Source organism: Podarcis tiliguerta (genome assembly GCF_965153285.1).
Source record: "Podarcis tiliguerta genome assembly, chromosome: 8".
NCBI lineage: Eukaryota > Metazoa > Chordata > Lepidosauria > Squamata > Lacertidae > Podarcis > Podarcis tiliguerta.
The window spans coordinates 62,694,379-62,719,819 of NC_139541.1; the positions used below are offsets into that span (position 1 = coordinate 62,694,379).

A 25,441-nucleotide genomic window follows, 5' to 3' on the forward strand; every position below is an offset into this window, starting at 1 on the left:
CAGGCTATTTATTCCACATTTTTCATCCCACTGTTTGGCTCCTAAGAAGTCCTCAAGGCAGCTTGAAGTAAGAAAACACCACCCTAGAATAATGTGGACAATGAGATGGTCCGCAGGGGTTTGCCACGCCATCCACCTCTTTGCCAACCAGATCAGGATGCGGAATGGTCTGGCTGCAACTATCGACACCTGAGAATGTCACCCGCAGATGCCACTCACTTGCTCACAGGACCCACAGCTGCAGCTCATCTGCGAGTGGGAGATACCCAAAGATAATGCCATTCTCCCATGCTAGCATGTGGATTTGGTTCCCTCTGGTGCCCAAAGACAGGAAATGCTGGTCTTTGCCAGCCTGCTCACATTCCCTCCCCTTTTTGATTAGTCCATCTTGTGCTCAGGCTTGTCTCAGTTTCCCTTTGTGGATAGTCTGGACTGAGCCAGCATCTGACTGTGTTATTGTATAAGTTTCTCATTTCGGTTTTTATCCTAGCTTCAGCACGGGGCTCCTCTAGACACAAGTGGAAAGGGGGCATGGATTTAACGTTTTCACCTTTGGAAGTGAGAAGGGACAATTTGTGGTCATGGTTCCTCTTGTTTCCTGCTTTCAGGATGAAGCCCTGGTTCGCGCAGCAGCAGTTAGACACCTGGGGCTGCTGCGGGGCAGGGCTGGGCAGCGGTGGTGTCCCTGCTTGCCGGAGGAAGGCATTGCGGAAGTGGTGAATGTGATCATTCACCTGGAGGACACAGAAGAGGTAGCAGAGGTGAGGGCCTGCATGGATTGTTCTCTGGAACGTCATGGACATGTCCACTTTTGAGGCCACTAACCTCTCCAGCTTCCTCCCCTTCTCCTGACTCCCTCCCTCTCCCTATCTATGACTTGGGGCTTCATTCTTTTGGGATTATCACCCCGCTTCTCTTCTTGCATTGCAGGCAGCAAAGGCTGTTCTGAAGCTGCTGGTCCCCAAAGTCATCTGGTGGGCAGAACCGAATGTGTTCCACCTGCACCATGCGCTGCATAAGGCAGCTAAATATTTGGTAAGGTCACCTTCATTCTTGGGATGCTTCTAACTGCTTTGTGAGCTGGTGTAAAGAGACCAGGGCAGCTTTGTGCCTTTTATCTTTCCAACCACCCAGTCAGGTTGGTAATGGGAGCAGCTGTGCCAGGAGCCTCTGGAGAAGCTCCTAGCCATGTGGCGAATTGGGCCCAAGTCTCCCTCATCCAGCTCCAGTGCTCTTAGTCTGTGCGTTAAATCACATGGGATATCTTTGGCATTTAAGGTGGGTATAGGATATTCCGGAATTAAGATTGCCGGAAGAAATATCAACAACCTCAGATATGTAGATGACACAACCTTGATGGCAGAAAGTGAGGAGGAATTAAAGAACCTTTTAATGAGGGTGAAAAAGGAGAGCACAAAATATGGTCTGAAGCTCAACATCAAAAAAACAAAGATCATGGCAACTGGTCCCATCACCTATTGGCAAATAGAAGGGGGAAAAATGGAGGCAGTGAGAGATTTTACTTTCTTGGGCTCCATGATCACTACAGATGGTGACAGCAGTCACGAAATTAAAAGACGCCTGCTTCTTGAGAGAAAAGCAATGACAAACTTAGACAGCGTCTTAAAAAGCAGAGACATCACCTTGCCAACAAAGGTCCGTATAGTTAAAGCCATGGTTTTCCCAGTAGTGATGTATGGAAATGAGAGCTGGACCGTAAAGAAGGCTGATCGCCGAAGAATTGATGCTTTTGAATTATGGCGTTGGAGGAGACTCTTGAGAGTCCCATGGACTGCAAGAAGATCAAACCTCTCCATTCTTAAGGAAATCAGCCCTGAGTGCTCACTGGAAGGACAGATCGTGAAGCTGAGGCTCCAGTACTTTGGCCACCTCATGAGAAGAGAAGACTCCCTGGAAAAGACCCTGATGTTGGGAAAGATGGAGGGCACAAGAAGGGGACGACAGAGGACGAGATGGTTGGACAGTGTTCTCAAAGCTACCAGCATGAGTTTGACCAAACTGCGGGAGGCAGTGGAAGACAGGAGTGCCTGGCATGCTCTGGTCCATGTGGTCATGAAGAATCGGAAACGACTAAACAACAACAATAGGATATTCTTCTATGTGCACAAACCTGCCATTTCTCCATTTTCTTTTCTGATAGATCAAGACGTACAGCAAGGACGTCGTCCGGGGTGCTGCCATGAGCTTATTGCAGCCTGCTGCCAACAAACAGGTATGTGTCCCGAGTGGCAGCACTGCTTGTTGGTAAGTAAAGCAACATCCCTCCCTGGTAGGGATGGATGGACTCAGCTCTTGAATGATGGAAATTACAAGCCAGGCATGTGACTAGGCAGGGGCCCAGGCACCTCCTGAATCTTTTTTCTGAGTGCCCCATGGAGTGTCTCAGGATGGGTAATGAATTTCAGGAAATTGGATTGGTATGCAGTGCCACTATGAATTCCTGCCCAGCACATCATGGCACTTGTAAGCCACTCCTGAGAGTACCTGTTCTCCTCCCCACCCTCCCTTTGATTCCACTGGCCTCTCAGAGTGTGACCTCGCTTTTCCCCACTGTCCCTCTAGGACACCTGGCTCACAGCACGGCCATGTTCATTATGGAAGAGGATGTCTTCCTACTGTTCCTGTAAGTAGGAGAAAATGCTTCTGCTGAGAAGGGTGTTAAGTGAAGAGAGATTAATAATATTTGAAATGATCTGAAAAGGACTTCACTGCCCTCAAACATCCCCCTATTGAATGGAATGAGTTTGGGGTGGGCTGGGGTGGATTACCAAATGTTGTACAGTTGAAGTGAAAAGGGACAAGAATTGTCCCTTCTCCAAAACGGAAACAACCACTGCTTGTGGACACTTGCGATGGATGAACCTATCCATTTCCATTTCTTGGTTTTGCAATGTTATCTATGATGTAATGCTCTTTGCTTTTAAAACTGAATTGAATTAAAACTCACCCAATGTTTCACTGCAGAAGGAATGGCACACATGGGAAAAAGCAAACCTAGACAACAAATGTCAAATAGTATTTCTGAGACCGGCCAGCTGGCAGGGAAACAGTTCAGGGCTAGGAGGTGCCTGGAGGAGCTGGTTCTGGAGCAGAGCGGATGGAATGAGCCCTGCTTCCTAGCTCTCCCATTCAGGCAGCCTGATGGAATTACCAGGGAATAAGTTCCATTGAACTCAGTGCAATTAATTCTGGGCAGACATGCAGAATACTGCACAGTTAAATAGCTATTCAGTGTTTAAAATGCAGCTTGTGGCCTTCCCTTTGCATACTACCCAGCTCCCCAAACTCAACACTTTGAAAATTTAGCACAATTCCACTTTGTTTGAAGCTCCAGGCACCTTCAGCTGCCCTTTCTAGGGATCCAGGATGCCCTTCAAGAGGAGGCCAAACACTCGGCCATCTTTAGTATTGATCGAATTTCAGAAGATGGAGACCTCCTGTTCCTTTGGACTTACTAAATTATCTAACTTTTTATAGTGACAGTCCTTGCAGAACAGTTCAAGGCTGCCCTCTAGTGGATAGAAAGTTTCTAGAGTGGACATGTTTTGGCCTGATTTTTGAAAGAACCGTGCACACCAGGGATGGGGAACCCTTTTCTGCCCCAGGCTGCCTTCCAGGGGACCATGGCAGGCACAGTGGGCAGGATGCAGTTTTTTTGTATGGCACAGGGGTTTCTGCACATATAAACTCACCTAGTGCTTTTTTTCGGGGGGGGGGGGAGGGACGCAGGCCTCATTGATGGGCAGTATTTCAATTTAAGTAGGAAAATGAGAGTACCCCTAAACATTTTTTTAAGGAAAAAAGCACTGAACTCACCTATATCTCCCTTTAAAAAATAATAATTCTAAGACTGTTCAGGACAAGCAATTGCAGAGGAAATGAATGCATTGCACTGAGTAGATTTGATATAATAATCTCCACATTTCCATCTGTAAGATGGGGGTGGGGGGAGTATGTAGCTGCACTTTTTAGTTGATAGTTTTTTCCTCTACAGGGAGTGTAGAGGTAGCAAACCTCTTCTTCGTTGGAAATTTAAAAACCTCTCCTTCCTTGGAGGTTTTTAAGCAGAGGTTGGATGGTCATCTGTCATGGATGCTTTAGCTGAGATTCCTGCATTGCAGGGGGTTGGACTAGATGACCTTTGGGGCGCCTTCCAACTCTACAATTCTATGATACTATGACACCCCAAATCACTCTCTGTATCTGGGAAGTGACTGCACAAGAGGTCGGCGATGCAACTGAGAGGGAGAAGAGAAGAGAAAGCTTTTTCTTTTCTAAAAAAAATTTATTCCATAAAATCTTATTGAAAGGAAGACAGCTATACAATGCAATGATCTGCTCTACAGAAATATATTTTACACACTTTGAAAAAGCAGTTCTGGCATAGAGCGTCTACAATAGCTTCTCTCCTTGCACTCTTCCTGAAGAAACGCTATTCAAGTAGCAGTAGGAATCCTGTGGGCTCTCCCAGATGCTGGTCTCCAACTCCCATAATCTCCAGCGTTTGGTCATGCTGACTGGGTCCCCTAGGAGTCCAACAAATCTGGAAGACCACAGATTGCCCATCCTCTGCCTTAAAGGCAACAAAGCCAAACTCCACCCCCCTCACCCCATGCAAAATATTCTCACCAAGTCAGTGCTCAAGAAAACAAAAGGATTTGGGGTGTGGTTTGGGGGAGGGGGAGAAAGAGAGAACAAAAAAGGTCAGCTGAGGGGTAGGGGGTTAGGGGTAGAATGAAACCCTTGAGGTACAAAAGCATAGTTTGAGATCTTTGTATCCCTGGTCTGCCCAGAAAGGTGACTAGGACATATTGGAATGGGATTATTGATGCTTCAGCACAGGGCTGGAGAACTCCCACCAGCATGGCCAATGGCCATAGATTATGGCAGTTATAGCCCAAGATTACCTGGAGGCAACCACTTACCTGTCTACTGCTGCCTTTAACAGTTGTATAGCAAAGAGTGTTCCAGGCTTTTGTCCTTTGCTCATGAAAAGGTATTCTGTTGGATTCAGATAAAGTGAGTGGTGCAGTCCCCACTGAAATCAATGGTTTTTTAAGACTTGACAATCTTATTCCTATGGATTTCAGTGGGTTCTAAAGTCATTTAATCTGGATCCAGTGCCTCCTGACACTCCTTATCTTATGTGATTGTTGCAAGATATAGCAGCCCTTCTTCTATTGCATCTTACCCACCAGAAGGTTTGGCAACTGGGTAGACTTCAGCAGTATGTAATGGCCTCTTCTCAAGGCGAGGAAGCATAGAATGGCATGGGATACAGCCTTTAGCCATCTGTGCGCTGCTTTACCCACTGGTATAGCATGTTCTGCAAGGGTAGCTTGTGCAACCAAAGCAGTTGTCAAACAGGAGCCACCTACATCCGTCTTCCCCAAACAGAGGCTTGCCAAGTGATGTTGAACTACAACTCCCAGCAGCCTCAGCTGGTGTGGTCAATGGTTGTGGACCATCAACATCTGGAAGGCCTGAAGCTGGGGGAAGCTGACCTACGTTAACACACATCCAAATCCCTCCCAGCCTCTCACACAAAAGGGTGGCCAAGCCTGCAACCCAGTAGTGGCTTGCAAAATCATCCAGAAACATTCCACGAGAGATCAAGGGATGCCGTATTTGCTAACGTTTATAAATACGAAAAGGTCAATTTCAAGCCCTTCTCAAGCACGGGACATTTGGAACTTCCAATACATTTTGCTACTTGACTAAGAAAAGGCAAGTTCCACTCTAATTTCAGAAAGTTTTTAAAAAGAAAAGGAAGAAGTCATGATTTTTTTAAATATACAATATATTCCATGCCATCTGCTTCCTGAAGGCAACTTGTTTTAGGCTTTGCAGTTCCTGTTATATAGGACTAAATATGCACCAGAAAAAAGAGGTCTCAACGTTACAAGTTTTTTGTTGTTGTCCATCTTAAAAAAATTGTCTAAAAACTGCCCCCCTCTCTCAAAATGCAGCATATGCCATTTAAGAACTATACAATTTTTCTGCAGGATGATTTAAAATTGGTCAGTAGTGATTCTGCATATTAAGTACATCCAAAAGACATAAGCAAAAAAACAAAATCTCCCATAATGTGTCAGTTTCCTGCTAGGACAGTATTTTAAAGTTTCCTTTGTACAGAACACTTGCACGCACAAGCACACACTCTCTCTCCCACATGCACAGGCACACATTCTTGCTTCCTGTTCACTACCTACAAAGGCTGCTCCAATATTATCTCTTCCTTTGAAAAAGCCTATGAAACAGATCAGAACATACTATTTACAGCAGAACAGGAAGTGGGGGGGGGCATTATCCATTCAAACGCTGGAGCTGTCCACGTCTAACGTGAGTCAGGGCACCCAGCTACAAGCAGGGGGTATTGCTGATTCATCTGAGGTATAGTGTTTCTCCCCCCCGCCGTTGTGATTTGATGGCACTTGACAGAAACTCCTTCCAATGAAATGCAACTTTTGGACAAGGCTCTCCCCACCCCTCTTTTGTTTCCCTGAAGAAGGTCATTTCCTGGATACGATCTGAAGGCAAATCTTAGACAAGCCTCAAAGGTTCCTCTTCAGCTCAGGAGAGGGCAACCAGCAAATGCCTCAAGTCATCAGCAACCTTCTCTGGCACATCTATCAGTGTTGGGGAGCGCGTTTTCTAAAAGATTCATGGCCGATGAAACCTGCAAGAGAATCACATTGTGCTTGTGAGAATGGCAATGGGCTTGGACGCCTCCCCTCCCCCCTTTGGGTCTTGCATGCCGCATCCAGGTCATGCCCTCAGCACATGAGAACCACAACTGTCAAGCTCTCACTGCTAGATGGTGCTGGCCAACCATCAAATACTATCAGCAAATGTCTGTCTGTGTTGATGTCTCCACTGCCCCTCACCCAGAGCATACCCACTCCCTTCTTGGCTCCAGCCTGCCGCACAACGTTCACCAAACATGGGTTTAGCAGGGGCATGTCCAAAGCTCACGAAAGATGGGGAATCCATGGGGGCAAGTTTCTGCCCTCTCCCCACCCCAAGATACCACACACTAGAGAGGCGATGAGATGCTGGTTCAAACCTGACCATGGCAAGGAAGGCTAGTGGGAATGCTAGGAGCTACTACAGTCCTACGAAAGAAGCATGGGAAGGAAAGTGGGTGCCTCCCTCTTACACACCGTGTGAACTGCTTGCTCTCTTCGTGGACTTCCATTTCAGAGCTCTTGAACTCGTTCAGCTCCTTCCGGATGGCAGCCTAAATGGGGAGAAGGAGCCCTGTCAGTTCAATCTGAGCACTTCCAGCCCTGACAGGTGCTATCCAATCAGCAGGGTGCCCCAGCTTTGTATGTCTGCCTTATGTCTATTTCATCCTATCAGAAGCAACCCAGCTTAGCCATTCTGCTGCACTTCCTCTTTGGATGTTCTGACCAGTAGCCAGGATCAAAGCACAAAAGGAAAGAATCTGTCAGGAGACCAGAAGGACCCTGGGTGGGGAGGTGGGGAAACAGCTGGCAGGAAACACAGGGTTTCTGGAAGCTTCATTACTTATGGGGGTTTCAGTATGGTTTATTTACTTACTTACTTATTTTGGTTATGTAAGAATGCTTCCCCTGCTTTTCTAATGCATAAGCATCACTTAAAGCGGCTTCCAACAAACAGAACATTTCATATCACATTCCAGTATCAAGACAAAACACCATGTGATATAGTGTATAACACAGAAAAGGAAGTGCAGATAGAATATTTACTTCCAACAGAACATTGTTGCATAGTTTTCATGCAGCCACCGAGAAGGCACAAGCTCTATCAGACTATAATCAGTGCTTTTGTGGTTCCCCCTTTGCAATATAGCACAGGAAACCTCATTATGCAGGGGTGGCTGAATGGATGGTGCTGTAAGAGGCATGAAACACAGCCGAAAATGGAGGCAGCAAGGAGGATGTTCCTCACTGCCCAGAGGATGAGGAACAGAACAAACCCCTTGAAAGTTTGCACAAAGGCAAGGCTCAACTTATAAGATGATGAAGAACATGGTGGTGAAATATAGCACTGTCCCATGTATATGGCACTTTTGCAGAGCACAAGAGAGCAGGAGGTTCCTTGAGAAGTTTAAAATCCAGTATCTTATACAGTGGTACCTCGGGATGCGAATGGGATCCTTTCCGGAGCCCCGTTCGCATCCTGAACATAACGTAAGAAGCGACAGTGCGTCTGCACGTGTTGTGTTTCGCCGCTTCCGTGCATGCGCGTGACGTCATTTTGACCGTTTGCGTATGCGCGAGCAGCGAAACCCAGAAGCAACGCGCTCCGTTACTTCCGCAGAGTGCAACCCGAAAGCGCTCAACCTGAAGCGTATTTATCCTGAGGTATGACTGTATAGGTGAGCAAATAGAGAACTGCAAACAGACTCAGGCAGGGGTGGAACGTGTATTTACTTCAGATGCACATACCTGAACCTAATTCAACATCCTGCTTTCATAGTGGCTGACCAGATGCCTATGGGAAGCCCGTAAACAGGATCTGAACTCAACTGTACTCTCCCCTCTTTCGGTTTTCAGCATCTGGCATTCAGAAGCCTACTGCCTCTTACTGTGGAGCTTTGATGGGAAGTAGGGGTGAGGAACCTGTGTCTCTCCAGATGTTCTTGGACTACAATTCCCATAATCCCTGATCACCAGCCACACTGTCTTGGTCTGATGGGGGCTGGAGTGCGACAACATTTGGAGGTCACCAGAACAGGAAGGCAGAGCAGAAGGCACACAGCCACAAAACACACACTAGGGTTTCATTACTGCCCTGCAGGGATGAAAGACTTTGCAGAAAAGGTGGGTTTTGAAGAAAATGACAGGTAATGTCATACAAGTATTCTGAAAGGCAGCCCCGGTCCATAAGTCGTTTGAGAAGACAGGAGGCCTTGGACATCTGAGGGTGGCAGAGATGCATTGGGACAGGAGTGTGGAGAGACAGGCTGGGCAGAGAGAGCATTTGCCTTTCTCACCTTGTCAGCAGGGGTTAATTTGGTCCATGGCTTGTCTGCTCGCCTGTCATAGTCCTGGGCATCTGTTACCTCCACATATTCATTAAACCTCAGGATCTTCCTTGCCTGCAGTTCAGCCACAGTAGGCCTTTGACTAAGCTAAAAGGCAGAGAGAGAGAGAAAGAAATTGTGATTTGCAAGTGAAATCAAGTGGCCTGCTTCACAAGGCTAAAGTGGATCCTGGCACAAGCGCTGCACCAATCCAGTGTCACAAGTCCTAGCATGGCAGCACTGCATATCCAGGTAGTTGCTCCAGTCCAGTGACTTGGAACAGTGTTGGCTGCCTTGGTGCATCTGTCTGGTGCAAAGCCTCCCAATAATCAGATATGGAAAGAGGGAGTGTGGTGTGTGGACAGGGTGGGTGAGTGGTTTTGTGGAGAGAAAACTCACTTAAGTCAACAAAACCTCTTGCCTTGGTGCAACCTTGCAAAATAAGGATTAACCCAAAACCCATGAGGAGCAAATGTCACCTCCCAGGCATAATCCTGGTGGGCTGACTGGCTTCCACTAGTGCAGCTGGTGCAGAAGGAAATGTGAACAAAGTCATTTGTTGGGGCAACTCAGTATGGTTGGGGGTTTTCCCTATCATTCTCTCATATATATATATATATATATATATATATATATATATATATATATGACCTAGATTAATTACATCTGGGGCAGGGCTCTCTCTGATCACCTTATGCAGAGGAGAGCTATTGCAGAGTCTCAAAAAGGGGTAGGTCTGAGGTGGTCTCCTTTCTGCTCTTCTTCAGAAATATGGGGCAGCCTACTCTGTAGACTCTCAGGCTCCACTGTGCGGAGGCCACGTGGGAGTTCGTGGAAAGTGGGGTAATGCATGAAGAGCAGGATCCTTGCCACAAGATGACTCTTCACATGCAGGAGAGCAGTGTTTACAATATTACATTGGTGGATACTGCGCTGTGCTTTGTATATGTTTGTAAATGAAATAACTTTGTAATGTTTAATGAAACTTTTTTTACTTAAAAAGTACAGAATTCCTAGCAGCCCATGATGCTCCATTACCTTTCTGGTGAGCCTGCGCTTTATTTCCCTTTTTTCAGCTTGCCGGTCAGCCTCATTTTTTTCTGTGAAAGAGAAAAATGATTGACGCTGTCTGAAACTTCTCTTTCCTCCCAACATAGTTTAGCATTAACAAATAAAATGTTGCAATTATTGATCTATGAATGGCACACACCTGTCAGTCAAGTGCTTCTACAGATTTGGTCTCTTGCATGAAGGAGGTATTAGGAACTTGGTGTGTATGTGTGCATTTGATACTATATAAAGGTAATATGGGTGCCCATCCACACCCAGCAAGGTTCCTTATGACCCTCCATGCAAAACACTGTTCCCTTGGAAAGAATTTGATCCACTGATTTTACTTTAGACCACTCATTCCTGGCATGAAACAGTTTATTAAATGACTCTGGATAATCCAAGCAGAGGAAACCAGCTAGATTTATGACCTGACAATCCCTCACTAGAATTGCGGAAGAAGAATAGCATTTATTGCCTTAGTCCACAGAACATAGCAGCATGACATTACTGAAATGCTTCTTCTACACAGGACTGGTCCCTGAAGACAGTTTAGAAACTTTAACTGGTGCAAAACATGGCAGTTTGATTTCCTGCTTGGCTCCACCCCACCCTCCAGGAATCATGTTATTCCCACATCGCTGACAATCTAAATTGGCTGCCAATGTGTTCCTGGATCCAGTTTACGGAGAGTTTGGAGTTTGTTTTACATTTAAAGTCCTATGGCTTGGGCTCCGCCTTCTCCACATGTCCTCCTCCTTAGGTTATCTGGGGAAGACTCCCTCGTGTGCGGCATCCCTATTAGCTCAGGTTGGAAGGCCTTAGCAGGTAGGGCTTTTTCTATGGGGCTAGAGCCATGGCTGTGGAACTCTCAGCTCAGAACATGAATTTAAAAACAAATACAGCTAAAAAAAACCACCCACCCGCTATAAATATTTTTTTTAAAGCAGGCCGCCATATTAAAACAGCATGGCATATTAAAACAGCACTCTTCCTCCTCTTCCTACAACAAAAGGTGGTTCTACCACCTGCAGTTGCCAAGCAGGAAGAGCTTGCCCTGTGCGCTATTCATTAATTGCAATCCAGATCACCTACTGCAGCATATGGTCTGCTGGAAATTCAAATGAAACTTTCCATGCAAATCACAGGCATGGTAGCAAGAATGCTGCACGGCAGGAATAGCAAGCAACACTGCAGCAGCACAGTGTTTGGGACAGCAGCCAAAGGACAATGCCTCGGAGCCAGAGTGCTATAGAAATGATCTGAATACTCCTTAGAAAATAAGCACATGGAGAAGCATCTACTTACGTTGAAGTATATTCCTTTGCTCCAATTCCTCTGGTGTTGGTCTCTGACTTAATCGCCTAATTTAAGAGTAAGCAGGGGCAGAAAGGCAAATTACAAGTGCATCCTTTAAGGACAAAAGCACAAAAGAAGACTCTGACACAGACTACAAGAAAACCTGTGGCTTTCCCCATCTTTCGTTGCACTAAGGTAGTTTGCACATAACCATGGTTTAGCACTAAACCATGGAGCCCCAATGAGCCTGAGTAAAGTGTCAGGCTCACACACATTGCTTTTTTCCTGCACAGCTCTAGAACAGCAAAGAAGGTTATATTTTATTCCTGTTTTATTGTATTTTGTATTTCATTGCCTTGTATTTGCATTACTGCGGTTAGTGACTTTTGAGTACCATTCGGTGGACAAGCAGGATATAAAACGCAAGAAATAAATGCATACTTAAACAGCAGCATGTCTGAATGGCTTTGATTTCAGGAAGCAGAGAAAGTGTCCTCCTGCTTCCAGTGCTGGCAGGCCAGATGTGCAAGATCTGCCTAGGACCGCAGCTGGATGGGTGGCTGTGTTTAGTACAAATTCAGAGAGGAAAACAGCACCTACCTGGGACATTTCCCACGCAATCCCTAACTGGGCCCTATTGCACACTTCCTTCTGCCTTCCTACCTGATCAGCGTCGTCCCAATCTGCTGGCGGATTTCCTGCCACTCTTCCTTGCTCTTCCGAGGAAACGTGGTGTTCTCTTCTGGTAGCTCCTGCCTGGGAGCCATGTTGCCCAGTTTCATGGCTAGGGTATCTTTCCTCTTGACTTTGTTGGCTAGTGCAGCTTTGGAAAGAGAGAAAGAAAAGGAGATCTTGTCACAAAACAAGCACAGTGGCTGACCCCCAGCCAGCCGTACCCTCACTTTCAGATCGCATTACTATTTTGCTGACAGTTGCACAAAGCGGGAGGAATGTGCCACTGAAGCAAAGGAGCACCTGTCTCCTAATGCAAAGCATGTACAGATATAGGCCTTTTTGATCTTGCACCTCAGGGCCGAAGTATATATGACATAACATTTATGTGTGTTGGATAAACACACACATACACACAGCATTAGCTGCAGGGAGGGGCCCTGATCATTAATGGGGTCACAGCAAGTGTGGGGAAGGAGAGGTGCACTGTTTATTCTAGGTCTTGAAGAGGCTTCCAAAGAAATATATACAGGACTTAAAACATGAATTAAACCTCAAAAACACTTAAACCCCCTGGATATTTAATAACACCAGATTTTTTAGCAGAGCAGCATTTGTAGATAGAACAGGTGTCTGAAACTCAGCAAGGGCAGTGGCCTGTCTGACTTCTAGTGGGAGGGAGTTCCACAGAGTTGGGCCCACAGCACCTCTCCTGCTGTGGATGTGAGGTAAACATCCCCCTTGAAGTTAGTGTTGGCACTGAAGAAGAGGAAAAACACACAACATCAAAGGGGGGTTCCCTGCTCCCAAGGCAAACAGCACCTGTCCCAAAGAAGGGAAAGGGTTAAATTCTCCCCTGCATTTTTGTGGCCCTCTCTGGAGTTAGTTCTGTCCAAAAGTGAGCGCCTTACTGTTATGGCTGTCATCTTCTTCATCCTCTTCCTCCTCCTCCTTGTACAGAATAGGTCCCTCGGAGTCGGAGTCGCTTGGACCCTCCTCTTCATCCTGCACTGTCTGGAGGCTGAGCCTGGGAATGACCGTAACAATGGGAGACTCTCCAATGTAAACATGGGAATTGGAATGATGCACATCCTCTTGGACACCTTCCTCCTCTTCATCATCGTCTGGACTAACAGAAAGGCACACAATGGTGATTTTAAAAACAAAACACTCCAGGTCAGCCTTCTATAAGCGTGCAATTGCATGCATTAAGGTTTTATTTCCTTCCCCTGGCCTTGATTCAGTAGAAACTTATGGTTACACTTTGGGACTCCTTTCTGACCTCGATACCTGAAGAGCAATTAAGCGCCAGTGGCTTCTCCCAAGCTGGTGCCCTCCAGATGTTTGGGACTGCAATTGTCATTGGCACCAGCATGACCAAGGGCCAGGGCTGATGGAGGGAGGAGGGACAGCAAGCTGCCCACAACTCTGGCAACCATTTCCCCCTGCAATGACTAGTCAATGTGTATTACACAGAACATGCTTTACAGATTTCATACTGCCTGCCAAGCTCTATTTTCAGGGCTCAGAGTGCTGGATATTAAAATCATGCCCCACTTGTGAACACCTTAACAAGCTGTTATGATTATACAGTGGTACCTCGGGTTACATACGCTTCAGAACCCAGAAATAGTACCTCGGGTTAAGAACTTTGCTTCAGGATGAGAACAGAAATCGCGCGGCGGCGCGGCGGCAGCAGCAGCAGGAGGCCCCATTAGCTAAAGTGGTGCTTCAGGTTAAGAACAGTTTCAGGTTAAGAACGGACCTCCGGAACGAATTAAGTACTTAACCCGAGGTACCACTGTACTTAATTAATTAATTAATTAATTAATTAACTTTGTATAGCGCTCTTCATCCATAGATCCCAGGGCGGTTCACAACATAAAATTATAATATAAAAACCACAAAATGCTTAACAAAAATGAGAACAGCAACCAATAATCCCCCTCCCACAACACTTTTAAAAGGGCATTGGAGGTCAATCAGCCAAAGGCCTGGTTGAAGAGGCAGAAGTTAGCCTTCATGCCATGTAAAACAAACATCCAGAAGCTGCTTAGGACTGAACAGCCCAAGAAAGACTATACCTAGGCAAGTTAATACAATCGTACCTTGGTTTTCAAATGCCTTGGTACTCATACATTTTGGCTCCCGAACGCCGCAAACCTGGAAGCAAGTGTTCTGGTTTGCGAATGCTTTTCGGAAGCCGAACTTCGGACATGGCTTTCGCTTGAGTGCAGGAAGCTCCTGCAGCCAATTGGAAGCTGCGCCTTGGTTTTCAAATGGTTTTGGGAGTCGAAAGGACTCCCAGAACGGATTAAGTTTGAGAACCAAGGTACCACTGTAATAAAATAATAATAATACCACGTTGAGCATTAAGGATTTTGGTGCTCATGCATCACATGGTTCTTTGTGTGACTCCCCATTTGTGGTATGTCCTCCCTATGGAGGTTCTGCTGGCACCTTCATTATACATCTTTTGGCACCAGGCAAAAACCTTCCTTTTCAACCAGGCCTTCAGCGGATTAATATTCTACCGCCTTTTAAACGTGCTTGTGAGAGGGGAGTGGGGTTATTGTTTTATTGTTTCTGTTTTAACTATTTATTTGTGCTTTTAACTTGCATTTCTATTTTGGGAACTGCCCTAAGATTTTTTGATGAAGGGCGGTATATTTATCTAATAAATAAAAATAAGTAAATAAGAGTTCAGAAATAGACTATTTCAATAAAGTGTTGGGCATGCAGCAGCCAAGAGACTTGAAGTAGGAAATAAAAGAACAAACGGACTGCACAGAGCTCCACACCAGCAATTTCAAGTGGGACTCACACTTTCAGCATCTCAATAGTAACCGGCAGTGACTTCGTTCTGCCCAGGGTCCCGTTGTCGTCATAGGAGCCTTCGTTCTCAAACAGGAGCGAGTGTGCCCTGTGTGAGCCTTCTGCTGGCGGCGTTGATGGCAGGGGGCTAGTCAGCGCTTGCTGGATGCGGATGTGGAGCGGGAGCGGGGGCAGCCGTGAAGGCATCCGAGGCTCTCCAAAGCCCTGCTCAGCCATCCTCTTGCCTGCATCTAGCATGGAGAGCCCTTCCTGCGGGGTTTCCGCCCGCAGTTCGGAGGGAAGGGGAGGTTCTGCCCCAGGGGTGGAGGAAGGCGAAGGGACATGGGCGGGTTCTGGAGGAATGTGCGAAGGCAGAGGTGGCGAAGGAGAAGGCGGTGGGTGAGGTGGCAGCATGTGCGCCGGTATCGAGGAAGGGTAGGGCGACCTTTCATTAGGCGACCTGGGAGCAGCAGCCGATTCAAGGGATGAAGGCAAGTTTAATGGGATGCCTCTCTTGGGAGGCAAAGGCGGAGAAGGCTTAGACAAAGCTGTGCCGCTACTGATCGCTTGAGTCAATTCAGCTAGAAGAGAAGAGAGGAACACTTGTTAGGTATGGTTACAGCAAGCACCCCAGATCACACAAAGGGGACCCAGACCAGGCAAATTCCGGAAAGAGGCAGGATCTTTCCATGCCTTCAGTCCTTACCCCAATGGAAAACAATTTGCCAGGTACCTACAGGTCATTGGGTGGCGCTGTGGTCTAAACCACTGAGCCTAGGGCTTGCCAATTGGAAGGTTGGTAACTCCTGTTGTTCGGTCCCTGCTCCTGCCAACCTAGCAGTTTGAAAGCACGTCAAAGTGCAAGTAGATAAATAGGTGCTGCTCTGGCGGGAAGGTAAACGGCATTTCCGTGCGCTGCTCTGGTTCACCAGAAGCGGCTTAGTCATGCTGGTCACATGGCCCGGAAGCTGTACGCCGGCTCCCTCGGCCAATAAAGTGAGATGAGCGCCGCAACCCCAGAGTTGGCCACGACTGGACAGGGGTCCTTTACCTTTTTACAGGTCATTGGCAGACAAATGGGGCAGAGAGCCAGCAAGGTTGAACGGATAATGAAAGGAACTATAAAGTTTTGTTTTTCCTACTCATCCTTTTATTGATGGCTTTTTCCTCTTTTCTTGCCTCATATATTTAGGTGCTGCTGTTTACACACTGTTAATTTACAGGGTTTGGCTGTTAATGTTTCGCTAGCTTAGTTAACCAAGCCATGATTTATTCAATGAGGGTTTCTTAAACTATGGTTTGTTTGATCAACTGAATGCTGCCCGGTGGCTTAATTATGTTTAATGCAAACAAACCACAATCCAAAGTCATGTTTTCATTGTTGACTTGCAAACCTTAAGATGGCTTGGCACTAGATGCAAAACCACCACCCTTCAGTAACCATGGTTTGTTTGGCCGCATGTGGGGTACCTCTGGATGCTGCTGAACTATAACCCCCATCATGCCTAGTCACTGGCCATGCCTGCTAGAGCTGATGGGAGATGTAGTTCAGAAACATCCAGTGGGCCAAAGGTTTCCCACATCTGACCCAGGTGCTCACTCAACTATAAAGCCACAAGGGGCAGGTGAAGCTGGAAAACAAAAGAAACTTTGGAGATACAGGCTATGGTTTCTTTGATCATCTGTGAGGAAGCTCCTGATAAACTTGTGGTTTGTTAAGGAAATCATGGCCTTCCCCAACTTGGTGCTCTCGAGCTGTTTTGGACTACAGCCCCAGCCAAAACAGCTAAGCTGCAATGTGACAGTTTTACTCTTAAAAAGTGGGGTGTAAAAGCATTTACTAAATAATAATAACCATTAGATTTAGATCTGTGATCAAACCCCTGTTATAATTTTGGGATGTCACTCTCTCAGCCTCAGTTCCTCAACTTACCCCCATCTCAAAAAATTAAGAGAAAGCAACAACCTTGTATAGAAAAATGACAGCTTTAGATCACACTCATACACTGAATACTGGATTTTTATCTATTATTCTACAGCAAGGTAATTTCCAGTCCACAGGCCAATTTTGGCCCACCACAGGTCCAATATTGGTCCACAATGCTGTTTGCCCCAAACCACATCCACCCGCCCATCAACTGAAGTGCCTTGTTACATCAGCTGATGGGCAGGATGATGGGATGTAATTCGACACTGGATGTGAGAGCAGGGAACAAGATAATGCAGTCAAGGCTGCAGGATTTAATCCCTGCTCATCACTCATTCATAAATATTATCTTAGCCCTTTGTTTTCTGCCTCTCCTGGGGCTTTCTTGATCACATCAAGCTCTATAGCAAAAGCTCAAATTGGGACATGTTCCTCCCTGTGGCAGCCCAAACAGGTTCTAGGGGAAGGACAGACTACACCCTACTACTCCTTACCCCCCCCCCCCCTTTTTACATATGTATTGACTTAATCAGAAGATTTCATACACACCTGATTCACCACATCAATATTCTAACATGGATGCCTACATACTTCATATTAACATGGGAAGCTGGGTCACCTCCTTGCTTACTGTGTTGTCTGATGGCTCTGGTTTCTGCTTTTAGTAAAGAGTGTTTTCGTTCCCTAGGGTTTCATCCACAAGTGTGCCATGTTTATTTCCATGGGATGAGGCAAGTCCTCTTTGTATTATCTGAGTCAGTCGTCCCAAACTTCCTGCCTTCTAGATGTCGCTAGACTCCCACTCTTTCCGGTCCTGGTCAGCATGACCATTGGGCTGGGGTGTTAGAAGCTGGAGTCTAACAACATCTGGAGAGTCACATGCTTCAGGAAGCCTGATCAAAACTATACCTACAGACCAATCCATTTTTGTCTCTGAAGTTCTATTTCCATGCATCCCCCAGCGTGCGTGCACACACACACACACACACACACACACACACGCACACCAATCCCAGGTGCTATCTTGCCAAGTCCCTTCTCATCGCTTTCTATTTATGCTCTTCCCTTCATATGAGATTGTAAGGTAGGGCTCCGCAAGCGATACAGTATAGAATTTCCTGCTATCATTACCTTGTTTGTCAGAAACAAAAGGCACACTACACCTTACAATATGAGTACATGTGCGTTCAGAGTAGGATTGCGAAATCTACCACACACTCCCACTGCAAATTCTCAGCAGGTGAGCAGGAACAGGTGCAGTCTTGGAAGATCTGTTTATGTTTCACCCCTCCTTCTCCCCACACCCTCAAACCGCAGGTGTTGCATAGCCCTTCCCTATATGCTGCCAGGCTGTGAGCGCTACAGACATTCTTTCCGAAAAGCTTATGGCAACCTGCTCTTGTTGGTTACATTCCCTTGCCTTTCTTCCTTCATGGCATTCCATTTCTAAACAGCTCAGGTGAGTGGCTTTGTTGATATACCTTTGAACTGTGTTAGGAGACACATTGGGAAACACAGCACTGGCTTGGGCCGCATATTCCCCACCTATCCTTTACAATATATGAAGCGAACACAAAAAATGCTTTGCTTCGAGAACTAAGAGTTCTAAAACCTGACCAGCATCTAGAGGGAGGAACAGCTTGAAATCCCGTGAACAGCTGTAGACTTGCAGGATGAACACTACACAAGTACACACACCTACATGCATGCAGTAGTGTCTTACTACATGTTCATGCTTGGCCTGTGATGAGCTGTGCTGTGTACACGGCACACTTCCACAGGCTTATGCAATGGATCCTTGCTGTTTGGAATGGGAATGAGTTACCAGAAAAGGTAGGACAGTTAAGAGTCTAAGTCACAGAACAGTCCTGCTCATGGTGGCCATGCCAAAAGAACAGCAAACTTCACAGCCAATTAAAGATATATCTTATTCCTGATGTTACCCAGGAGGGTAACCTATTAAAGCACAGAGGCTTGAGAGGTTAGGACTGCCTCACTGTCTCTTTCTCTCTTACATGCAAACTTCTTTAAGATGGTCTTATATGCTCCAAGTTCTAGTGCTGCATCTTTGGAAAAGTCTCCTAAGATACTTACAACAGAGGTATAAGAAGAAAGGAAAGTGGCATCAGGAGGCCTAGCAAAGCAAGAGAAAGGAATAAGAGACTGTGTAGAGCGTGAACGCAAACCAGATCCATTCAGAAAAATAAAAGATCGAGCATGTGTGACATGATCCACTCCCAATTGGTAACAAATAAACAAGAGTGAAACAATTATTTCCTGTATCTCAGCATAACACTTCATGCATTTGATGAAGTAGCCCTTGTAGACTTATACCACAATAAATGTGCTAATCTAAGGACAAGTACAGACATTAAAAAGCAAAAGAAAAATGTGAAAAACTGAGTGATTATATATATATTTGGTGCTTTGTCTTCAGACTTTGCCCCATCCACACTGAGCTCGTATCAATTACAACTGCAGTAAGAATCAAGGAAGGGCCTGGAGATGGAACAAGGCACATTGCATACACAAAGAAGAGCCACTTACCTATTAAGGGGTTGCTATTCCTATTCATTGGCTTGGGAGGTGGAACAGGGGGTTGCTTGGCTGGTGCTGCCGTGGTAGCATTCGTAGCAGCAGCAGTAGTGCGAGCATTTGTGAAAGCAGAGGGTACAGTCCTAGGGGCTGGGGAGGGAGCAGTGGAAAAATTGACCCCTTTCGCTGTGCTGGTGGCAGCCGCAACTGTGGAGGAAGGCATAGTCCTTGCGGTGCTGCTGGGAAGACCAAGATCCCTCGCCTGCACGTTGCTTGTTTCCTGAGAGGAGGATGACAAAGGTCGTTTCGGGGGAAGCAGAGGCTGTTTAGGAGCATGAGAATCATGGTGGTGGTGGTGCTCCACTTCTGAATTGGGATGGCCGTCCAAGGTTCCTGCAATGAAACATATTTTGCTTTTGTTTTCAGCGACATTATGAGAATACCTAGGAAAGAACATCTCATCTCAGGGTAGCTCTCTGACCATTATAGGGAACATCATTAAAGGGAGCCAAACCTTTTAAAAGTACTGTTATCTGCCCACTTGACATAAACCCATGAGCTTCCTTACATACATGAAGGAGAGGGTTGTGGCATCTCAGAGACTAATTCATCTTTCTGCTGAGTATGAAGGTTTGGACCACAACTTACTTCCTATATAACATGGACCATCTGCCTCTAATGTAGCTTTCTCGCCTGGTATCCTCCGGATATTTTGGATTCCAACTCTCACCAGCCCCAGCAAGCGCAGCCAAAGCATCTAGCTGCCACCAGGCTGAGGGGAAAGATTAGTGCCCACAAAAGCATTGGCTACTGTAAACCAGCTGGCCTTAAGGTGCCTCACACCACTCTCTTTGGGTGGCTAGAAGCCAAGAGCATATCCAGACAGTATGTTTTGCACCCCTGATTGGACACAGCAGCTGAAGGTTCCTACCCACGACACCTCCAGCACAGGGAGCCTAAAAAACTACCATAGACTGCATAGATACCATAGTCCGTACTGGTTTCTGCCAGCCATGCCAACCAGTAATCGTCAGTACAGTGTTTAAGACCTTGCATGCCTCTGTGTGTGATACAGATCAAAACCAGCAACAGTTTCCCAGTTCCTGTATTTACAGCGAGGAAACTGTGCCTCTCCATACATTGTTGGACTCCATGATCCCTGACCATTGGCTATGTTGCCTGGGGATGATGGGAGAGGGAATCCATCAATTTCTGGAGGGCCTGAAGCGTCTCCATCCCTGACTTAGAACCTTAGCAGGGATATCCTGAAATTTAAGCATTTATGAAAATCAGTGAGTAGTATTATTAATATGCTAACCGTAGCTATGCTTTGCTCTAGTGATAGCATCACCTCATAGCACCCCAGGAGTCTCTTCAGGCACTCCTTACATGCATATATGAACACACACCCTGCCATCACCAACTGTTTTGTGGCATGTTTGTACATGGCACATTTTTTGGAATGTTTTTAGGTTTCGTGTTCAAAATTAAACTTGCTTGTAAGCTGCCATCATAGGAGATGGAAAGGGCTTAAACCAATAAGTGCCTCCACTTATCGGAAAACAGGAAGCAACCTTAAGCTGATTCAGATCTTTGGTTCATCCAGTTCAGTATTGTCTACACTGGCTGGAAGTGGCTCTTCAGGTTTTCAGACAGGGGGTTTCTCCTATTTCTACCTGGAGAGGCCAGGGATTGAACTGGGGATCTTCTGCTTGCAAGGCAGATGTTCCACCACTGACCTGTGACCCTCCCCCAATGAAACAGCAATAGAATTAGGTGATTTTAAACTCTGGATTAGGGATGCAGGTGGCACTGTGGGTTAAACTACAGAGCCTAGGACTTGCTGATCATAAGGTCAGCGGTTCGAATCCCCGCGATGGGGTGAGCTCCCGTTGCTTGGTCCCTGCTCCTGCCCACCTAGCAGTTCAAAAGCATGTCAAAGTGTAAGTAGATAAATAGGTACCACTCTGGTGGGAAGGTAAACGGCGTTTCCGTGCGCTGCTCTTGTTTCACCAGAAGCGGCTTAGTCGTGCTGGCCACATGACCCTGAAGCTGTATGCCGGCTCCCTCGGCCAATAAAGTGAGATGAGCGCCGCAACCCCAGAGTCGGTCACGAATGGACCTAATGGTCAGGGGTCCCTTTACCTAAACTCTGGATTTAGTTGTTTTACTGAGGGAGCCCTCTTTAAATGGCAATGCTCATTTCTTCAAAATCTAGTTAGCCAGAACTGCTGCATTTGGGGACCCTTCCGCTCATTCTGCTAAGTGAAGCACTGAACTTCTACCTCCTGCTCCAGCCCTGCCTTTATGGCACCACAGATTGAAGAGCATTCTAAAAGTGCTGAGTTTTTGCAAAGAGGGCCTCTTCCTAGTAGTCAGGAAAAGGATCCTATGCACTGTTCTCAGTTTCCCCCCCAACAGTTCCAAAGAATTCTGATTAAGCATTAAACAATTGTCCCTGGAAAGGGGTGGGGAAGCTGCACTGGAAAGTCTTTGCAGTTATTTATGTGCTGTTTGCTGGAGGAAACTTAAAAGGTTTCTTCCAATTTCCAAACTAGAGTTCAAGGTGAAGGCTGGCACTCACCAGCAAAGCGTGGGCAGGAGGAGACAGAACCTCTGATAATAAGAGAGATAAATTGGGTGGGGCTAACCCCCTGGAAGTGAAGGTGTGAGTCGCTTGTGTTAGAAACTTGCGTGAGAATGAGGAAATCTTCATGGGTGGGTGTGCTCCACAGGAGAGACCCAAAACTGGTATTTTCACAGTGAAAGCCTGATAGTTAATGAAAAACACTTCTCAGAGAGCCACCACTCCTGCATCCCAGTTTCTCACCTTGTGATTTCTTCTGCTCGTCTAATGGAACAGGCTTCTTAAGGCTTGTTCTTTTTCCAGTCTCTTCCTCTAAGTGTGCAAGGTTGACAATCCCAGAACCATCAATGGGGATAGTGTGTCCATTTTTCAAGGCATCGTGGCTGAGTTTGTCTGGCTCCTCCTCATCTGTTTTGGTTGGGGGGGGGGGGGAGATAGATTAAATAAATAAGAATTAAGGAAAGCACAGGCCTGAAGATCGAGGCAGGAAATTGGCCAGGAAGGAAAAGGTGCACATACCATGTAGCAACAAGCCTGCCAGAAAAACACCTAGTCTGCAGGTGGTGGCTGAGGAATAAATATTGGTGGCTGGGATTTAAAGAAAGAAGGCACCTTTGAATATGCCTTAGCTGAGACTCCTGCATTGCAAGGGGCTGGACTAGATTAGCCTTGAGCTCCCTTCCAACTCTACAATTCTATGATTCTGTGATAATATCTACAAGTGAAAAGGATTGATGAGTGGCGTTGTTAAGGTAAAATAACATCTGGTCCATTTGTCATGACACAGGTGGGGGAATCCCAAGTATAGCAGCTGGGGCAGCCCTTCTCGTTTTCTAGCACATTTTTCTTCAACACAGTCAAAAGGCTGAGGGCCCTATTTATTTAGACCTGACATGGGAAGCTTACAGAGGAATGCAGTCACACTGCAACTGATGGAGCTATAGAGCCTAGGAGCTTTCATCTATTCTAATTAAACACCAGAGAAACTCAGAGACAGCAGCCAGCAACCCCAAAGAATTCATAATGTGCCTCTAGCCTTGACAAAGGTGGGAAGCTTTCCCCCACTGTCTGGGTTCAACAACTGGAGTCCAAATCTTTCCCTGTTAGTGTTATTCTCATTAGAAAAGAGCTAAGAGTCCCCTGGATAACTACAATAAAGATCTATGATTCAAAGAGAATTTAAGACAAAAGGTGGCATCCAATGTTAGCTATACTCAGATTAGACCCATCGAAATTAATGAACATGGCTAACTTGGGTTCATTGATTTAAATAGGCCTACTCCGATTAGAACATAGTTAAATACAAAGCTAGCAGGATGCAGCCTATTGGTTATAATATCAAAGTGGTCCAAGATACAGGCATAAAGCATTATTTATTTTTAATTGACCTATTTGTGTTAAGGTTCAAGCATTTGTGCACAAATCCACAAGAGCCTTGCCAGGTATCTAATCTTTTCATCATTAATGGGGTCTAAACAGCAAGTGGTGGATAGATCAAAAGGCAAGCATCCGCCACCTCTTACTGGTTGGTTTGATAAAACATGGAAACTTTTAAGTTACAGGCAATATTTCAATCCAAATTAAAGGGATGTGTAACCTGCTCTGTTTCTAGAAAAATGTTTTCTATTTATTACGTACGTAGACTTGGCAAAAATATATATGCATAGAAGACCTTTGCATCCAAGTTCAATATTTATTTTGCACTGTGAAAGGAAATGGGGGAGCAAAGGGAAATGCTAAAAGAAACTGCTCAAGAAATGTAAACTTTGCAGCTCTTGAACTTCAAATGTACAGGCAACAATGCTTCTCTATTTTGTAGCCACTCTTAAAAAAAACCCTCTTAAAAATAAGTCAAACCAGGGAGGGGGGGCAGCGAAAGAAGTGCAAGATCTTGAATGAACAGTCACATAACACTGACTAGAAAAATACTTAATCTTATTCTGGTTTGGAGGGAACAAGTTTCCTCAATTGCTTTGCCAACTCATAAATTCACATTTTTTTACATCCAATGACACAGAATTACACCCCAAGAGCACCTGCATACACATCTGCCAGGGCCCTGTGTTGCAGGTCCTTTTAACACGGTGTTCTTAATGAAAGCACCCTGAGGGTTGTGCTAGGAAGTGATATAGAGAGAGACTTGAATAAATAACGTTCCACATCTTCTCATGTATTGTGCTTAATTCTTCTTGCACCGTCAGCATTTGGTGTAGCAGCCCAGGGCAAGGCCAGATCCAGAGGGTGGCAACATCGGGCCTTTGCTAGAGCAGCAGAAGGTCTGCCACTCGTATCAGTGCTACCTTTTCCGAGAAAATCACATGCAGCCTAACTACACGTTGACATTAACACTGTGTGTTTTTAGAAAGGAGCCCAATTGTCATCAAGATTGCATCGCATGGGGAAGGGAGGTTTAAGCCTTCCCTCCTTGGCTATAATATATGTGAAAGTCACCACATTCATTCTCTGCCAATATGAGGGGTTGTTGTGTTTTCCCTAGCAGCAACTTTTGCACCCGGTAAGATCTCCTTCCTGCACTTAAAAAATAATAATAGCCGAAACTCACGCAGGAATTTTGCACATACCCCAAGCCAGAAAAATACATTTAAAAGAAGCAGTAAAGAGGAAGGGGAATAAGAAAGTGTCAGTCATTCCCTCTAATGACAAGCGATCTATTACTTTTTGAAGCACTGTTCTATTCGCCTCTCTTCCTTGGGTCTACTACTGTCTAATTATGTCAGCGACCGAGCAACGGCAGAAACAAGCCCCCAGTTCTCAAGGGGCTCCTCTTCTTACTCTACCTCCGATTTACCTCTTGACTCAATTTGTTCCAAGTTTGGTTTACTTTGGGCAACTGAGAGTGAGTTGTTGTGGTTTGCTTAAAAAAAAAAATCTACGATAAATTCAAGAAAGAAACCCCCATTTAACATCGCTTGTGCCTGGAAGATTTTAAATGTTTTAAAATTGCCTGCCGGAGTTCAGCTTTATCTCTCAATGTACTTATCATATTACACCAATGTACCCTTGAACCTCACAAACATCAGTTGCTCAATCAACAGGTATACGTACCATTAATTAGCAACAATTTTTGTCATATACTGTTCCGAGTTTTTGGCTTTCTGTGGGGGTTGATTTGGGCTTTTCCGCCACGCTACCCACCACCCCGGTACTTTTTTCTGCTTCCAATTTCTCAGCATGCTTCAGTTTAAGGAGGAAATTAAGGCAGAAGTTCAGACAATTATCCTGGCAACATATAAAGGCAATGGCTTTTGATGCAATGCCCTACAAAGGCAAAGCAAAAAGCCTCTGACATATGATGGCTTCTAAAACTGAAAGCTGATAAGAGAGAGTGAAGAAACGAGTCGTTTTTGTGAGGGATGGTAGATGCAATGAAATATGTTCTTTGAAGACTAAAACCTATATGAATGGGATAAAGGAGCGTAGCAGTAACTAGGAAAAGGATCTGGAAGATAAGCTCAAGGTAGGAAGGAGCACAAACACCCTCCCACCTCTGAATTTGTGTGAA

The 25,441-nt window shown here is 45.7% G+C and overlaps 2 protein-coding genes across 12 annotated transcripts in view; one reads left to right on the forward strand and one right to left on the reverse strand.

The window, feature by feature from the left end:
• The first annotated feature begins 490 nt into the window (after positions 1-490).
• Positions 491-11,384, forward strand: LOC310684770 (uncharacterized protein). Of its 2 annotated transcripts, XM_083456343.1 has the most exons (5): positions 491-761; positions 931-1,035; positions 2,162-2,265; positions 2,584-2,644; positions 11,233-11,384. In XM_083456343.1, exons 1-5 carry the CDS (start codon positions 582-584, stop codon positions 11,239-11,241), a joined length of 459 nt encoding a protein of 152 aa, XP_083312469.1. In that variant the 5' UTR covers positions 491-581; the 3' UTR covers positions 11,242-11,384. The 2 variants fall into 2 exon arrangements, with proteins under 2 accessions (XP_083312469.1, XP_083312468.1); XM_083456342.1 differs by lacking the exon at positions 11,233-11,384 and having other exon boundaries at positions 2,584-2,697.
• PHACTR4 (phosphatase and actin regulator 4) overlaps positions 4,286-25,441 on the reverse strand; it is an 81,665-nt gene continuing 60,509 nt past the window's right edge. For all 10 annotated transcript variants that reach the window (XM_083455061.1, XM_083455065.1, XM_083455062.1 and 7 more), the window contains 10 exons: positions 22,162-22,326; positions 19,344-19,724; positions 14,880-15,450; positions 12,967-13,184; positions 12,047-12,206; positions 11,393-11,448; positions 10,073-10,134; positions 9,005-9,142; positions 7,185-7,261; positions 4,286-6,700 (listed from right to left, as the gene is read on the reverse strand). In XM_083455061.1, coding sequence (XP_083311187.1) covers positions 6,685-6,700; positions 7,185-7,261; positions 9,005-9,142; positions 10,073-10,134; positions 11,393-11,448; positions 12,047-12,206; positions 12,967-13,184; positions 14,880-15,450; positions 19,344-19,724; positions 22,162-22,326 — 1,844 coding nt within the window. In that variant the 3' untranslated portion in view covers positions 4,286-6,684. The remainder of the gene's footprint in view (positions 6,701-7,184; positions 7,262-9,004; positions 9,143-10,072; positions 10,135-11,392; positions 11,449-12,046; positions 12,207-12,966; positions 13,185-14,879; positions 15,451-19,343; positions 19,725-22,161; positions 22,327-25,441) is intronic.